The 15,113-nt window shown below is 47.9% G+C and overlaps 1 protein-coding gene across 1 annotated transcript; it reads left to right on the top strand.

The window, feature by feature from the left end:
* On the top strand, positions 1–14,450 carry LOC127329248 (anthocyanin regulatory C1 protein-like). Its single transcript, XM_071825629.1, has 3 exons — positions 1–73; positions 13,314–13,439; positions 13,536–14,450. The coding sequence occupies exons 1-3, from the start codon at positions 1–3 to the stop codon at positions 14,153–14,155; spliced, it is 819 nt and encodes a 272-aa protein (XP_071681730.1). The 3' UTR covers positions 14,156–14,450.
* The last annotated feature ends 663 nt before the right edge of the window (positions 14,451–15,113 follow it).

Genomic DNA, 15,113 nt, shown 5'->3' with positions numbered 1-15,113 from the left:
ATGAAGATCTGCTTGATGCATGTCCTACTGGATTTGGCTGGAGTGTCGAGTTCAGGAAGGCTCCGCCGCGAATGTAACAGTGCACGTTATGCCTAGAGTTCGCTAGATCGGGTGGTATTCGGTCGTGCGCATCCATGCTTTTATCCCGACCGTTTGGTTCTGGAGGGAGCGGCGAGAAGCTCTAATCTGTGTTTCCATCAGATGATATTTTGGTCCATAGTGAAATCAGAGACGGAGAATATCATAAATGCCGGATTGGAGGACTACCAATGAAGTTTCGAGTGGGGACCTTGCTTGGTATTCTGGGATTCGCAGCAGCAGTATGCAAGTGGGGGCAGCAGCACAGGCGAAGTTCAGAGTCTTACCTCTCAGGGTGAAAATCCAAGGTCTGGATTTAATTTGTTGTGCCTGGCAATGACCTTGTTGAAGGTATTGTTTTGAGAGCGGAGACTATCTTCAGGGTGAAAACCTAAGGTCTTTTGATCGGGCGACGACGATGTTTGTGCACTGTTTCCTTCTTGAATGCGTTGCTTTTGGAGAGCCTGAAGTTCAGGTGTTGTCTTGGTGGTGAATGTATAACGTATTGTTAGTTTGTTACTGCTACGTCTGAAATATCGTAGCGGGACTTTAATTTTTTAGTTTTTTTTCTTTTCTGGTTGTATGCATTCGTACTACCATTAGGCTATTGCGTTGTTGCAGAGGCTGAATGTAATTGGTATCTCTCGATATTAATATATTCCCTTTATCGAAAAAACTACACGTCTTGGAAGCTAGGTGAACGAGTGACAGGTGACGTCAGTGTCTATTTTGCAAATTTCCACAGGCTTTGAGATTATATCATGCACCTACATTTTGTATCTAATGGTATGCACATGACTGGAGTAATGTCAATACCAGTATAGTTGAGGAACATTACTGGACAAGGATTTTGTGCACATGGGAGTCAGTGCTCCCTTCACTTTTGGATTTTTGAAAATTTCAGATTCTCATATTTCTCTGCTTTCAAGAATTATGACATTAAATATGTAGATAGATGTGTATACGAGGATTGGAATCAAAAAAGTCTCGTCAAAAAATACGTTATATTTTTGGAGATGCAAAAAAGACAAATTTCTGACAGTACACTGGCAAAATATACGTACTATTGTACTACTATTTATAGTCAGAAATTTGTCTTTTTTGTATTTTCCAAAATACAAAGTATTTTTTAATGGGACTTTTTTTACTACACTCCTCGTGTCTAAATTTATCTACATATTTAATGCCATAATTTTTGAAAACATAAAAGAGCGAGATTTTGAAAATTTTGAAAAATCCAAAAGTCCAAGGAGTACTTGTGCTCATGTGCACATGGTACTTTCCGAACATTACTCCGTATGAATTGTATACAAATATGTCATGGAGTTGGCTTCTTATGCAGAAGTGGGTACGTATGTTTTGGACGGATATCATCGGCCGCCCACACCAGCCACCAAAAATAAAGCGGCCGTGCTGATTCATTTGCACACATGGATCCTTCCTAGCCTTTTGGTCCATCTACCACTGAAAGAAGTGTCGCTTCCGATGGCCACGCGTTCAAGGTGATGAACAGAACCACGTAGGCCAGCTAATGTATAAATACCACAACAACCCTTGCTGCCCACAGATCCCTCTCCCCTCACTATCTCTCTCTAACACAAAACACACACGGAGAGGGGTTTAGAGAGAGTGAGGTCGATCAGGGAGGATGGGGAGGAGGCACTGGTGGAAAAAAGGGCTTTGGTCGCGGTTGGCAACTGCCATTAGTCGCGGTGGCGCAACCGCGACCAAAGCTGCGCGACTAAAGGCCCCCCCCTTTAGTCGCGGTTCCTTACGAACCGCGACTAAAGGCCCGTCCACGTGGGCCGCAGGCGAGCGCCAGGGCGGAGGACCTTTAGTCGCGGTTCTTCTGGCCAGCCGCGACTAAAGGCCTCCGCAGGGTTTAGGGTTTTAGCCCCCCTCCCCCTAAATCTGGTTTCTTTTTAATTTGTATTATTTTATTTCTTTTGGGTTTTAATTCTGAAGGAGTTTCACATATTTAGGCCAACCGCGACTAAAGGCCTCCCCAGGGTTTAGGGTTTTAGCCCCCCTCCCCCTAAATCTTGTTTCTTTTTAATTTGTATTATTTTATTTCTTTTGGGTTTTAATTTTGAAGGAGTTTCACATATTCTACGGTACTGTATACATACATGCATATGAATGTACAATTTCAAACAAATTTGAAATTAGAACCAAAAAGAATTCAAGAGGAATATACAATATATATTCAATATCGGATGACCATATACAATATATATTCAATATCGGATGACCATATACAATTTTGAACAAGTTAGTTACAAATTCTGGTGCATATAAAGTTCTACGTCATCGTAATAGTGTTCTCCTTTAGGATCGATGACTTCCCTCGCCAACCATCCAGCTAGTTCCTCTTGAAGTGGTCGGAAGCGAGCTTCGGACTAAGCGTCTTCCGAGGTTATTCCTCAGATGTTGTTCTCACACGTCCGGTCCCGCTCATTGCGGTATCTCCGGATCCTCTCACAAACATAGTATCCACATAGGTTGGTCCCCGGTGGCTGAGTATCCCCGGTCGTCCGCACCGCCATTTTAAAATGTAGCTCTTTTTTGAATTCACCGACCTTGGTATCTACGAACCGTCTCCAAACCCTACGAGGCAAAGAAAATTAAATAAACAAGAGAGTTATTAATTAGTTACTTGATATTAGGAAATGATGAACGAAATAGGCCGATCGATATAGAGCGCAAATGAATGAAAATAATTACTTTTGCATCATTTTTCTCATGTCGCCCCAAAGCGCCGGATCCATATTCGAGAGAGTCGTGGACGAGAACCGAGGAGGTCTGAACTTTAATTACCATAAGAATCCGAGTGGAACCTGCGGACACGATACATGCACAGTCATGCATAACTCATCGATTAGCCACATACCATGCATGGAGTAAACAAAAGAGAATGTGCTCAAGACAGAAACACTCACCCAAAATGGTAAGGAAATAGAATATCACTTTTCTGTTGTCGTTTTCTAATAAACCGCCACAGGTCATCCTCCACGTCGGCGGGGGTGGTGTTCTAACACATGTGAATTAACGATGTGTGGGTCAATGAACCCAACATCATGGATGTTCCTTATTCGCATTTCCCGCTTCTTCATTCTCGCATAATAGCGTACACAACAAGATAGTTAGGACAAAGTGTGCAATGAACGAGATGGGGTAGAAATTAATAAATCACTTACGTAACGTAGCAACCGATGATAGATTTGTCGAGGTCGCGCAGATTGAACAGCTGGAACAATTCACTCAGAGGAATTTGTACCCGTAATGTTTGAAGTGATGCTCATATCTAACTTCCGCATAGATATAGTCTTTGGCGTTTTTATGTTTTATGTAACCCTTGTACCAATTTAGCAGACCTAGCATTTGTCGAGGTAGATCCCCTTCTGCGCAGGCTCGACGAGAGGGCCATTCTTCACATATGTAAATACTACGTCCTTCATTGGCGCCTCATCAAGGCCTAGCGATTGCACGAAGAGTGATACCTAACTCGGCCGCTTGTTCTCTCGGCACTCGTTACGCTCAATCCATGTCTTCTTGCAGCTGCTATGATATCGGGGCATCCGGATCGGCGGCTTGCACTATGAGCGGGGCGATCGATTGTTTACTTTGTTCCCGAGCTGGGCAACTTCTTTCCCCCTATCTAATTTTGACTCGGCCTCGTCCTTCACGGCTTTCTTCTCCGCCAACTCTTTCCTGTTCTTGAACGCGAGTGCTTGCCTACGAAGTTCACGTAAATAGTCGTCCGGCAGATTCTTCGCGGCTTGGGACGGTGTGTTCAAAAATGACTTAGCCCACTGATATTCCTTGTCGAATATATCGCTTGGGCTCGCCCTCTATTTTCCTCTTGACGCCGCCTTCCATTTCTCTAAATCAGCAGCCGCGCCCGCCTCGACTTCCTCGGCACTACTTTCCCAAGGCCTCGTGGGGAGAGGCTTCGGTGATACCTCCGGTACCTTTGTTTTCTTAGGTACGTAAGGGTCCGGTTAATAACCCAGGACTCCGCTTCTTCGCCGGAGGTGGATTGGGGGCGGTACGGTGTCCGATCACCCGCCGGACGAGGACTGGGGGGCGGCGGCGTGGGCTGACGTGAATGAGGTGTATTAGGTGAAGCACCACCGCCACCGTCACCGCCACCGCCACCGTCACCGCCACCGCCACCGCCACCGTCACCGCCACCGCCACCACCACCACCGTACGGGGGTGGACTTGTTGGCGCCTCGCCTGGAAACTTGATAAATTTCTTCTGCCATAGAATGAACTGGCGCTTGACATCTCCAAGTCTTTTCACCCCTTCAGGTGTAGCAATGTCAATGTCCAGGTTCTCAAACCCTTGGACTATCTCCTCCACCGTCACACGAGCATAGCCATCTTGAATGGGGTTGTTGTGGTGGAGTGCTCCAGGTGGTAAAGCACTGCCGATGGCTACCTTCATGGACATGTTCCCGATAGGATAATACGTATGACATGCTTTCATCTCCTTTATATCGTCCACGGGGTAGCGAGGAGGCTCCGGTGCAGTAATTTCGACCACCGTGAGGCTCCGGTGCGATAATTTCTATCGTCGGTGCACCAGCCCGGTGAGGCCTCCGTGGAAGCCACGCTGCTTCTTCTCTCGCTGGCTTCCGAGATCCATTGGATGATCGTCAGCCTGCTGCGCCCGAGCTGCAGCTCTTTCGGCGACGAGTACACTCCCGGTTTTCTTCATCACATCCATTTCAGTTACCAACTTCGCCACAACATCTCGCATCCCGATCCATCTTTCTCTTACGGCTTCAGAACCGTACGGGTCATCGTTCCGGGAACCCTATTTTCCACGGAATGGGCCCCATGCCTCGTATACGTCCTCCGTGTTCGGGATTCCCGAGGGCTTTTGTCGGGCGTCGTTCTCTCTGTTGAACCTGATCCTCCCTCTTGAGCCTCCCTCATTGCCTCAATAAGCTTTTGGGTGGGTGTAATTATTTTGCCCTGATAAACACACTCCCCTGTCTCCGGGTTCAGCGATCCCCCATGCCCGTACCACCAGCTTTTGGCCCTTGGGTCCCATCCCTCCGTACCTGGACGGATTCCTCGCGCCCTCAGCTCGTTCTCCATCTTCTCCCACTTAGGCTGCCAAAAGCGATACCCTCCTGGCCCCATTTTATGATTGTACTCCTTCTTGGCCGCATTTTCCTTATTTTTTCTCGATAGTTCAAGGAACTGCTCCGATTTCTTTTGCTTCACAAATTCTGGCCAATCATGTTGCGCTTCTCATATTGTCCTATGAAATCCGGAGTCTTGCCCTGGTTGACAAAGTCATGGGCTAGATTTTGCTTGTATTTCCGAATGCGTTGGCCATCCTAGAAAGAGCGAACTGTTTGACTAGCTTGCGCCTCTCCTTGTTTTCCGCAATCTTGTTACCCTCCTCATCGTATTTGCGGTATTCCGGAGGTAGAACGAAATGTTCCATAAGCTTGTTGAAGCAATCTTTTTTTTCTCTCTTATCGACAAAAGTGAAACCAACACGTGCCTTCTTTGGCTCATTCCACTCCTGGCGGGTGATCGAGACGTTGTCTCTAACAACGGCTCCGCATTGGCTGACAAACTTGGTGGCGTTCTTGTTTGGGCTCCGGCGGCCGGTTGCTTCATCGACAACATCGATGGTGCATGTTTCTCCTGCTTTCATCGTCTTGGTTGCGCCACGCTTTGACGACGTACTCGATTTTTTCGACGATCCGGCCGAGGGCTAAAATAAGAAAGAGAGTCGCGCGCGTTAGTACACACACATTTATTCAAATCAGACGCTCAATATGTACATATATATATATACCTCGGCGCCGGAGGTGGTTGCTACTTCCAATTGAAGATCGTCGTTTATCGACGTTTCTTCGGCACCATCTTGCTGACCATGCCCTTCATCTTCACCCTCAAGGTTCAGATAAGAAGAGATATCATCTTCTTCTTCTCCGGTCGGCACATATGGAATATCGCCTTTTATGATGCCGAACATATGGTCTTCAGCGTCCGGATCATAGTTGTCCAGAATCGGGTCAGCTCTATCGTCCGCCATATGTCGATCCCGAAAACATGTAGTCAAAACAAATTAATTAAGTGAAGAAGGGGGGCGGTGGCGGTGGCGAAAGGGCGGTGGCAAAAGGAGGGGGCGAGGAAAGGGTGGGAGAGGGTGTCGCGGTATATGCGGGGTCGCGGTGGCGAAAGGGGGGCGGCGGAAGGTAGGCGCGCGGTGGCGGTGGCGAAAGGGGGGCGGCGGTGGCGGTGGCGCAACGCGGTGGCACAATAAAAAGTGTCTGACGCCACAGTCTAATTACATTTTACAATAAACCCCTTCTAAATTAATCAAAAGAAGCCCAACACTATCTCTCCTCTCCCGGCGTGCAACCACCGCGCCTTCGTGATATCGGGCAACCGGCACCGCCTCTGCCGTTGCGGGAGAAGAATCCGGCGCGTCCGGCCTCGCGACCACCGGATCCAGCCCACCCAGCCTTGCCGCCGGCGGATCAAGCCTGGCCGACGCGGCGAGGGGATCTTGGTTGCGCGGCGCGACAGTGGGATCTCGACGGCTCGGCGCGGCGCGACAGTGGGATCTCGGCAGCGCGGGGAGCTCGGTGGCGCGGTGATGGGATCTCGGTGGCGAGGAGCAGAGCGAGTGGTCTGCGGTGCGAATGGGCTGCGGGTTTCGTGCGCGTCGTGGTTTCATGTGCATTTGGGAGGGAGCGCGGGGTAAGGAAGAAAAAGGTTCGAGGGTTTTCCTGCAAAATTCCTCGTCCGACACTTTTTTCGGATCGGAGGGAGTACGTTTTCAAATTTTCAAGTTTACAAAATTTTAAGTCAATTTTGATTAACAAATTGTGAGTTCATATGAAAAAACAAAAAAAAAAAACAAAAAAGGGCCGGCCGGCCTTCTCCCTCACGCGCTCTCCTCTCGATCTCCCTCTCTCTCAGAACGACGCGCTTGCGCGGGCTAGGGCGCGCGCGGCGGTGCGGCGGCGAGCGAGGCGCGACGTGACGCGACGAGGACACGGCAACGGCGGCGACGTGCGGGCGCCGGTGCGGCGGGCCGGCGGCGAGGGCGGCGCGGGCGCGGCCGCGCGCGCGACGACGACGACGTACACGCGGCGGCGCTTGCCGGCAGAGAGAGCACGTACGGGCAGCGCAGCTTCGACGCGGGCGACGAGGATCGAGGGCGGCGGCGGAGGTGTTCGGCGGCGGCTGTCGGCGGCGGAGGAGACGCGGCGACGATCAGCCACAAGCGGCAGCCTTCAGCGTCTTCGAGAGAAACGGCGAAGAAGATGAAGTGTGGGCGGCGGCGCGATATTTATACACAGAGGCCTTTAGTCGCGGTTGGGGTCCCCAACCGCGACTAAAGGTACTTTTAGTCGCGGTTGGTGACCCCAACCGCGACTAAAGCCTTTTTTGCCCCGCGGTTGAGGTTCCGCGAAAACGATTTTAGTCGCGGTTGGCCTGGCCAACCGCGACTAAAGGCCTTTTTCGAAATTATTTCGTTTTCTAAATGTGAAAAATAAAACTAATTAAATTCAAAACTTTAAAAATACAAATAATATATCAAAAAATTCAGAAAAATAAAACTAATTAAATTCAAAACTTTAAAAATACAAATAATATATCAAAAAATTCAGAAAAATAAAACTAATTCATTTCAAAATATTAAAAATACAAATTATATATCAAAAAATTAAGAAAAATAAAACTAATTCATTTCAGAATCATAAAATACAAATAATATATCAAAAAATTTAGAAAAATAAAACTAATTCATTTCAAAATGTTAAAAATACAAATAATATATCAAAAAATTCAGAAAAATAGAACTAATTCAATTCAAAATGTTGAAAATACAAATAATATACCAAAAAAATCAGAAAAATAAAACTAATTCAATTCAAAATGTTAATAATACAAATAATATATCAAAAAATTCAGAAAAATAAAACTAATTCATTTCAAAATGTTAAAAATACATATAATATATCAAAAAATCAGAAAAATAAAACTAATTCAATTCAAAATTTTAAAAATACAAATAATATATCAAAAAAATCAGAAAAAAAAACTAATGCAATTCAAAATCTTAAAAATACAAATAATATATCAAAAAATTCAGAAAAATAAAACTAATTCAATTCAAAAATCTTAAAAATACAAATTATCAAAAATTCAAAAAAATAAAACTAATTCAATTCAAAAGTTCGTTGGCCCCCTCTTCCCGCCTCTTTCCGCCGACCCCCTCTTCCCTCCTCGTCTTCCCGCCATTTCTTCCCCGTCTTCCCGCCTCTTTCTTCCCACCAATTGTTTCCCGCCAATTTCTTCCGCCTCTTTCTTCCCGCCAATTTTTTCCCGCCAATTTCTTCCCGCCACTTTCTCCCGCCTCTTTCTTCCCGCCTCCTGTCTTCCCGCTCCCATTTTTCCCGCCATTTGTCACTACATATAGGTAGCCCGGCTTGGCCAGCATCACATCTCTACAATCTCTCATCACTCTCTCATGGCTTCCACCGCACCCACTCTAACCTACCAGCAGGTGGAGGAGCTTTGCGCCTCGAACTACCCTTGCCCTCCGGCTACCGCGTCCTCGCCGGGCCGGAGCCTAAGCGCCGGCGGCGTGCCGGTCCCTCCCGTCCCTCGAGTGCTACCGCGGCGGGCGGCCATCACGAACCACTACTACCTCGACCTCACGCCGGAGCAGCGGATGAATCCCCGCCGGCATCCCGATAACCAGCATACTTGGGACGCCTTCTTCATCAATCGGCGTGAGAGGGCGCTCGCTGTATGAGGAGGACGGTGCGCCTCCCGGAAACTTCCACGAGGCCGGCCGTCGGCTATGGTGGTACGGCCGGACTTCGCAGAGCGTCATGGACTACATCACGGCCGGCGATATCCCCGCTGCGCTACCCTCGATTCGAGCCACGAGCGCCGCCCCGACGACAATGACGACGACAAGCGGCGACGACGACGCCGCAACTTAGAAGGCGACGACTACCAAGTACAATGGCGGCGGCTATGAAGACTACGAGTATGCATATTATACGCCTAGGCAGGAGTATGACTAAATCACTCCAAATTTCAAGTATGTAGGAGTATGACTTAGTCACTCCAAATTTCCTGTATGCAGGAGTATGACTTAGTCACTCCAAATTTCATGTATGCGGGAGTATGACTTAGTCACTCCAAATTTCATGTATCATCGTTGCTATCTCGAGTCAATTGAATCATTCGAAAATGGACACCAAACACATCACGGGTAATATAATTCACATGATTCATTCAACAAAGTTTGGTACAATAAATTATTACACATCATTTCTTCCCTTGTGTCCCCGCTTGCTTACGATTGTGCCGTATCCATGGAGCATCCTCATCATTTAACTTAATGCTTGGGTCGGTGTTCACTTTGAAGGGCGGAATTTCAGCAAACATATTATAATCTTCTGACATGTCTGTCTTGTCCTCCACTCCCACGATGTTTCTTTTCCCTGAAAGAACAATGTGGCGCTTTGGATCATCGAACGATGTACCGATCATTTTCTTATCTTTCCGTTTCCTCGGTTTGCTACTCATGTCCTTCACATAGAAAACCTGAGCGACATCTTTCGCTAGGACGAATGGTTCGTCAAGATAACCAAGATTGTTGAAATCCACCATTGTCATTCCGTATTGCTGGTCCACCTTTACCCCACCTCCTCGTTAGCTTGAACCATTTGCACCGGAACAAAGGGACCCTAAAGGAGGGTCCATAGTCAAGTTCCCATATCTCCTCTATGTAACCATAATATGTGACCTTTTGCCCATTCTCGGTTGCTTTGCATCAAAGCGGACACCACTGTTTTGGTTGGTGCTCTTTTTATCTTGGGCGATCGTGTAAAATGTATTCCCATTTATCTCGTACCCTTGGAAAGTCGTTATAGTCGAAGATGGTGTCTTGGCCAACATGTACAGCTGATCTACAACCTTATTGTCACTCATTAAATGTTTTCTCAACCAACTCCGAAAGTCTCCATGTGGGCCTTCCTAATCCAGGATTCAGGCTTCCCAGGGTTGTCCGAGCGTAAAATATTCTTGTGTTTCTCAAAGTACGGAGCAACCAAGCTGAATTGGTCGAATCGTGTGGTGTGCTTCATCAGAGAATGGCCGTCCATACATATCATTGATTTCCTTCCGATCGTGCCTTTTCCACTTAGTCTCCCTCGTGCCGCGATTGAGGAAGACCAATCGGCTTAAGGTCGGGAACAAAGTCAACACAAAACTCAATTACCTCCTCATTTCCATAGCCCTTGGCGATGCTTCCTTCCGGCCTAGCACGGTTACGAACATATTTCTTTAATACTCCCATGAACCTCTCGAAGGGGAACATATTGTGTAGAAATACAGACCGAGAATGGAAATCTCATCGACTAGGTGAACCAGGAGGTGCGTCATAATATTGAAGAAGGATGGCGGGAACACCAACTCGAAACCGACAAGACATTGGATCACATCGTTCGTAACCGTGGTAGAACTTCTGGATTGATTACCTTCTCGAGAGATTGCATTGAGGAATGCACATAGCTTCACAATGGCTACTCGAACATTTTCCGGCAGAGCCCCTCAAAGCAATCGGAAGCAATTGCGTCATAATCACGTGGCAGTCGTGAGACTTCAGGTTTTGGAACTTTTTCTCCGCCATGTTTATTATTCCCTTTATATTGGACGAGAATCCTGACGGGACCTTCATACCGCTCAGCATTCAAAAAAGATGACCTTCTCTTCTTTGGTCGAGCGTAGCCGGCACGACCTTGAAACCGTTCCGGATGCTGGTCATCGTGGTCTTTCAAACTTTGCTGGTCCCGCCGTGCTTCCTTTGTATCATTTGACTTCCCATACACGCCCAAGAAGCTTAGGATGTTCACGCAAATATTCTTCGTAACGTGCATCACGTCGATTGCAGAGCGGACTTCTAGGACTTTCCAATATTCTAGCTCCCGAATATAGATTTCTTCTTCCACATGGCTACGTGCCGTCAGCTCCCTTCGGAACTGATTGTCCGCCAGACCCTTTCCAAAGATGACTTTCAAACCCTTGACCATATCAAATACCTCGGTACCGGTGTGTTCCGCAGGCTTCGGCCGGTGATCTGCCTTGCCGTTGTAATGCTTGCCTTTCTTTCTTACTCGGATGACCTTTCGGAAGAAATCGACGATGCCCAAGGTACACGTTCTTCTTACAATTTGGCAAATGTACACTTTCAGCCTCATGTAAGCGGTGCGTGCATGCATTGTATCCCTTATTTGACAGTCCGAAAGGTTACTAAGAGCAGGCCAATCGTTGATGGTTACGAAAGCAACGCTCGTAGGTCAAATTCCTCTTCTTTGTGCTCATCCCACACACGGACACCAGGTCTGCCCCACAGCTGTAAAAGTTCATCAACTAATGGCCTTAGGTACACATCGATGTCGTTGCCGGGTTGCTTCGGACCTTGGATGAGCACTGCATCATAATGAACTTCCGCTTCATGCACAACCAAGGAGGAAGGTTGTAGATGCATAGAGTCACGGGCCAGGTACTATGGCTGGAGCTCGCTCGCCAAAAGGATTCATGCCATCCGTACTTAGACCAAATCTTATGTTCCTTGCGTCAGCTGCAAAATCTTTGAACTCTCTCGTCGATCTTTCTCCATTGCGTTCCATCTGCGGGGTGTCTCAACTCCCCGTCCGACTTACGGTCCTCTTTGTGCCATCGCAACAACTTGGCATGCTCTTTGTTCCTGAACAGACGCTTTCAACCGTGGTATTATAGGAGCATACCACATCACCTTGGCGGGAACCCTCTTCCTGGGTTTCGGCCCTCAACATCGTCACCAGGGTCATCGCCTCCGATCTTATAACGCAATGCGGTGCATACCGGGCATTCATTCAAATTCTCGTATTCACCGCGGTAGAGGATGCGATCGTTGATGCATGCATGTATCTTCGTAACCTCTAAACCTAGAGGGCAGACAACCTTCTTTGCTTCGTACGTAGTGGCGGGCAACTCGTTATTCTTTGGAAACATATTCTTCAACATTTTCAGCAAGTTTTCATATGCCGAGACAGATACACATGCCAGTGCCTTCCATCTCAGCAAATCCAAGCAGCAGCCCAGCTTTTTCAGACCATCATCGCATCCGGGGTACAGCGCCTTCCAGTGATCCTCTAACATGCGATCCAAATTCTCCCTCTCTTTTTCAGTTTCGCAGCGTCTCCGTGCATCAGCAATGGTCCGACCAAGATCATCAACGGGATCATCACGTGCCTCTTCTTCACCTTCCCCTTCATCGTCCCCTTCACCTTCAGCATCCTCCATGAAAGTATCACCGAAATGAGCAAGATAGCTTTCATCGATGAAATCATCCCCTTCTTCATCTTCTTCCATTATAACCCCTCTTTCTCCATGCTTGGTCCAACAATTATAGCTTGGCATGAATCCGTGCCGGCTGTGCATGTGAACATCTCTTGAGGAAGAGTAACCCTTCCGATTCTTACATTTAACACATGGACAGATAACAAAACCCTCCTGCTTGTTCGCATTAGCCACTACGAGGAAATCTTTCAAACCCGCACTGAACTCGCCGGAGAGTCGGTTACCGTACATCCATTGTCGATTCATCTGCATTATTATAATATAAAATATATAATTAACCATCATGCATTTGTTAAACTAACTAGCTACAAACAATATAAATTAAACAATGAACTAATGCACATTTTATCAACGACACATCAAAGGTTCAAGTTGCTAACCGCGATCGAGGAGGAAAAAATAAATGAGAAAGCTCAAGTGTGGCTCCAACACTTCATATCATGTTTGTTTCATGCTCTTGGGGCATTTCATCAAACACCTTATGTGCATAAGAGGAACCAAAAGCAAACCTAACACCCACTTGTGAGCTTGTGAAGAGAATGGCACCAAATGGCTAAGTGTTGGCTGCTGGATGGGTATATATAGGGGAGGGGCTTTAGTCCCGGTTGGCCTGGCCAACCGCGACTAAAGGCCTCGGGCATTCTTAGTCGCGGTTGGCCTGGCCAACCGCGACTAAAGACCCCCCACGTGCACCGGCTGGCCACCGAGCGCCCTGGGCCCAGGCCTTTGGTCGCGGTTCTCCTCCCGAACCGCGACTAAAGGTACCATTTGTCGCGGATCCTGCAGCATCGCGACTTATGGGGCTCACCCGAAGCCTGTTTTTCCACCAGTGAGGGCGTCCTGTGCCAGGGAAGGGGTGAAGAGAGGCGCATGGACGAGCAAGGAGGACGACATCTTGGCCTCCTACGTCAAGCTCCACGGCGAAGGCAGATGGAGGGAAGTCCCCCAAAGAGCTGGTATGTACCGATCGTTTCTAATCGCTAAGTAAACATAACAATTCTACTCGATGCATGGAGAGCTAAACCCGACGCCTGCGTTAACTAAATTTGCAGGCCTTCAGCGGTGCGGCAAGAGCTGCCGTCTGCGGTGGCTGAACTACCTCCGGCCCAACATCAAGAGGGGGAACATCGGCGACGACGAGGAGGAGCTCATCGTCAGGCTCCACCGCCTCCTCGGCAACAGGTGGTCCCTCATCGCCGGCAGGCTCCCCGGCCGAACAGACAACGAAATCAAGAACTACTGGAACAGCACCCTCGGACGGAAGGCCCTTCCAGTTCTCGGTGTCGCTCGACCTGCCGCTGCCACCGACAGGATCGTCGTCGCCAGGCCCAGCGCCTCCACCGGTTCAGGCTCATCCTCCGCGGCGGGGGCTCCGTCCACCTCCGAGCCTCTTCAAGCGGAGCCGTCTTCGACAGCCGCTACCGTGTGGGCGCCCAAGGCCGTGCGGTGCACGGGCGGCCTCTTCTTCAGCCGGGACATCACGCCGCCATCCCCGGCGGTCGCGCAGACGCGAACGGGAGGATCAGAAGACGGAGATGACTGCAGCGGCAGCAGCTCGGGGACGTCGGAGTTCCTGGCCGAGCCGTTCGACTGGATGGACGACGTGCGGGCCTTGGCGTCGTTTCTCGAGTCCGACGAGGACTGGGTCACGTCCCTGAAGATGGCCCAGTAACACCAACGTGTGGGCGAGTCTGCAGTCTTAGCACGTACTGTAGGTGCATCTGCATAAGTACGCACGTACGCTATGTAAACGAAATGCACCGTATTTTGCAAATGTACGTGTACGCGCGCGGGTAAGCATGTGATCGTGGCTAGCTAGATCCCGTACGTTGTATGCGTACGTGTGCACTGTGTACTGACTACTGGGTTTTGTACGTTACCCTGCTTTTCGAGAAAATATGAGGCGTACAGGCTGCATCCCGAAAGGCGACGCGGAGGCAGTCTGACCAAAATGTCAAATGTGCCAAGGAATATCCAAAAATCGAAGATAAATGAGTACTTACGTTGCAAAATAAAGCGCTGCCAATTTACTTTTGATAAAGGAGTACTATTGTTAAGATCATTGCTGAGAGGGGGATGTCATGCATTGAATTCTGACAAGGATAGATCTGTATCGAAGTGGACTAGGGATGGCAACTTCAGCGTTAAGACTAGTCACAATGCATAGTATCATATACAAGGATCATGAGTATGATACTACATGTTACTATTATCATAGTCTTCTTATATTAATTGATTTGTAGAGTCTCAATGCGAATCTATGTACAAGATGTATTTGACATTAAAGTTTCTAGTACTACGTGATATGATACGGTATCTACCTATGATATTCCTATTGTATTGCCACATTAGCTTTTTGCACCACCACATTAGCTTTTTGCATCCATGAGATGCATGATACTACCTATGATATTTCTATTGTAGCCTAAATTATGCATCAATGATAGGGACACATCTATGTGGAAGCCCAAGATCCTTTTAACCATTAAAGTGTGGTTGAGGTTCACCTGGTATAATGTCATTAGAGCATCTCTGGATGTACAAAAAAAGTTTTAGAGAAGTAAATATGAGGCGCTAACCATTTGGGTCGGCTCTAGTTGAAACCCTAAAACGGTTTGCACGCATATATA

The sequence above is a fragment of the Lolium perenne genome, chromosome 2, assembly GCF_019359855.2.
Source record: "Lolium perenne isolate Kyuss_39 chromosome 2, Kyuss_2.0, whole genome shotgun sequence".
Lineage (NCBI taxonomy): Eukaryota > Viridiplantae > Streptophyta > Magnoliopsida > Poales > Poaceae > Lolium > Lolium perenne.
Note: the sequence above shows the minus strand (reverse complement) of the source record. Positions and strands in the feature narration are given on the sequence as shown.

Bases quoted from the DNA above. Each gene is read 5' to 3' on its own strand.
- LOC127329248 (XM_071825629.1), top strand. From the start codon at position 1: ATGAAGATCTGCTTGATGCATGTCCTACTGGATTTGGCTGGAGTGTCG. The intron at 74-13,313 runs GTAACAGTGCAC...TTTTTCCACCAG, and splicing joins AGGAAGGCTCCGCCGCGAAT to TGAGGGCGTCCTGTGCCAGG. The intron at 13,440-13,535 runs GTATGTACCGAT...CTAAATTTGCAG, and splicing joins GGAAGTCCCCCAAAGAGCTG to GCCTTCAGCGGTGCGGCAAG.